Genomic DNA, 3081 nt, shown 5'->3' on the forward strand with positions numbered 1-3081 from the left:
TGAGTGTGTGTGTGAGTGAGCGTGTGTGTGTGTATGTGTGTGTGTGTGTGAGTGAGCGTGTGTGTGTGTGATTGTGCGTGTGCGAGTAAATCAGCAGCTCATGTGTGTGTCTCTCTCAGGATGAACGGTTATCTGGAGGTTATGAAAACGTTCCTACAGTCGATATTCACATGAATCAGATCCAGTATGAGAAAGAGTGGCTGAAGTTCCTCAAAGACTACATCGTTCCTGTGACGGAGAAACTCTACCCAGGATACTATCCGAAGGTGAGACGACAGTCCGTTAAATCTCAGGCTAATCAACATTTAGATTTTAAATTCCAAACATCTGTGTTCTATGTGAATCTCTGTTAGACTGTAATGTATTTCTGTGATGCGCAGCTGTATTTTCAGCATCATTCCTCCAGTCTTCAGTGTCACATGATCTTCAGAAATCACTATAATATGCTGATCTGCTGCTCGAGAAACATTTCTGATTATCAATTCATATTTTCATATTTTTGTGATAAATGATACAATATGTTTTTCAAAGATTAAATTGATGAAAAGTGAGAGTAAAGACATTTATAATGTTACAGTAGATTTCTATTTCAAATAAATGCTGTTCTTCTGAACTTTCTGTTCATCTGTGAATCCTGAAAAATAAAATGCATCACAGTTTCCACAAAAATATTGTGCAGCACGACTGTGTTCAACATTGATAATAATCAGAAATGTTTCTCGAGCAGCAGATCAGCATATTATACTGATTTCTGAAGATCATGTGACACTGAAGACTGGAGTAATGATGCTGAAAATACAGCTGCGCATCACAGAAATACATTACAGTTTAACACAGATTCACACAGAAAACAGCTGTTTTACATTATAATAATATTTCACTGTATTTTTGACCAAATAAATGCAGCCTTGCTGAGCAGGAGAGACTTCTTTAAAAAACATGAAATCCTATTTATCCCAAACTACTGAACACTAGTGTAAATGAGTGTAAAATAACTGAGTGACACAAACGTGTGTGTGTGTGTGTGTTACAGGCTCAGGCTGTGATGAATTTTGTGGTTCGTTATCGTCCTGATGAGCAGCCGTCGCTCCGTCCGCATCATGATTCCTCCACGTTCACCATTAACATCGCGCTCAACAGAAAAAACATTGATTATGAGGTAAATAGACTTTCCATTGTCTTTGTGTTAATTAGTGTTTCTACCCATAAACACATAATACACTCGTCTCTCTCTCTCTGTCTGTGTGTGTGTGTGTGTGTGTGTGTGTGTGTGTGTGTGTGTCTCTGTCTCTGTGTGTGTGTGTCTGTGTGTGGAGCTGATGTCGGAGAGCGCTCAGAGTCCGGTTCTGTTCGTGGTCCGGCAGAAACAGGCCGTTCTGTCCTTCCAGGTTCCCCTCATCCTCAGAGGCCTGTGAGTACAGCTGTTGCCTAGCAACTCCACATCCCATAATAACCTGATCAAAATGAGTGAGAGTTCATCGGTCTCCAAAGTCAACAACAAAATATAGATTTTAAATCTAAATTTGGGGTATTTGAAGTATATGATATGAAGTATTTTTATTGATTATGGCAAATTAAATTAATTAGTTAATTAAATAAACCAGTGTTCATTAAATTAGAAATGAATATATCCAAAGCAACAAAACCAGTTTGTCAAGGAGCCAACAATATTCATAATATAAAGTGTGATGTTAGTTCAGTACATAACTGTGTGTGAGTGTATATACTGTATATATATAATAATATACATGTGTATATATACTGCTGGAGTCAGATGATAATCAGCTGTCGAAGTTAATTTTGGACTCTGATTTGATGATTTGTTCATTCGTGTGTGAACTTTGATCTCTCAGTTCCTCAAGAACTTCTGTTTTTGCACAAGCAGCACAAATGAAGCAATAAAAGCATTTTTTTAAAGAAACGGTTCACTCAAAAAATAAAGTTCGGACATAATTTACATATTGTTCCAAACTATGAGTTTCTTTCTTCTGTTGAACAAAAAAGCAGATATTTTGAAGAATGTGGGGAACCAAAGAGTTGCTGGTCCCCTCTGACTCCCGTAGTATAGAAACACATCAAATACAAACTGTACCAGATACAGAAGAAATAAACTCATGCCGGTTTGGAACAACTTGAGCGTGAGTAAAAGCAAAGCATTGAATCTGGATTTAAGAATGTTTGGATATTTACATTAGAAAACAGGACAGAAATATAATTTTTTGCAGTGTGTGCAACATTTAATGCCATGACTTTGAGTTTAAGACTTTCTGCTCTGATGTACGAGCTTTTCAGGACAGAAACCCTGTATGTAGATGTAAGTGACCGTAACGGTGAGTGTCTGCGCAGGTATCAGAGGAAGTACCAGTACACGCAGCTGGGCCGGACGCTGTGTCAGCCGCCCACCAAAGCCGTGGCAGAGACGCAGTTCTTCTTCGTGGACGTGTCGACGCTGTCCAGCGCTGGGATCCAGTATCAGCTGCGCGTCAGCCGCGTGGACAGCTTCACGCTGCAGTGAGTCACTGAGCAGAGTCAGGCTTTGGCTGATCCAGACCGCTTCACAGACGCTTGGTGAACTGCTGTAAACCTGTGGCCTGAAGCTGGTGATTTAGTCGTTTTAGCATCCTGTTCGCCCCGATCTTTAGGAATGTCATGCTTTTCTTTTCTCTTCACAGGACAGACAAGAAATTCAGCTTCAACGCGACGCCGTCCCAACCACAGGTCTCACACACACACTTTCTCTCTCACACACACACACACACACACACACACCCCCACACACACTCTCTCTCACACACACACACACACACACACACACACACACACACTTTCTCTCTCACACACACACACACACGCAGGTTTGTTTTTGTGAAAAGTGGGGACTCTCCATAGGTGTAATGGTTTTTATACTGTACAGAGCGTATATTCTATTGCCCTACACCAACCCTACCCCTAAACCTACCCCTCACAGGAGACTTTCTGCTATTTCAGATTTTCAATACACTCCATTCTGTGTGATTTATAAGCGTTTTGAAAAGTGGGGACATGGGGTAATGTCCTGAAAAGTCACCTTCTCCTTGTAAT

The 3081-nt window shown here is 40.5% G+C and overlaps 1 protein-coding gene across 1 annotated transcript in view; it reads left to right on the forward strand.

Moving 5' to 3' along the window:
• Positions 1 to 3081, forward strand: part of LOC107575731 (procollagen-lysine,2-oxoglutarate 5-dioxygenase 3-like) — a 24645-nt gene that overhangs the window by 19467 nt on the left and 2097 nt on the right. The window contains 2 exon segments of the mRNA XM_016262076.1: positions 5 to 266; positions 1034 to 1159. Coding sequence (XP_016117562.1) covers positions 5 to 266; positions 1034 to 1159 — 388 coding nt within the window.

Source organism: Sinocyclocheilus grahami, unplaced genomic scaffold (genome assembly GCF_001515645.1).
Source record: "Sinocyclocheilus grahami isolate Dianchi unplaced genomic scaffold, SAMN03320097.WGS_v1.1 scaffold2845.1, whole genome shotgun sequence".
Taxonomy (NCBI): Eukaryota; Metazoa; Chordata; class Actinopteri; order Cypriniformes; family Cyprinidae; genus Sinocyclocheilus; species Sinocyclocheilus grahami.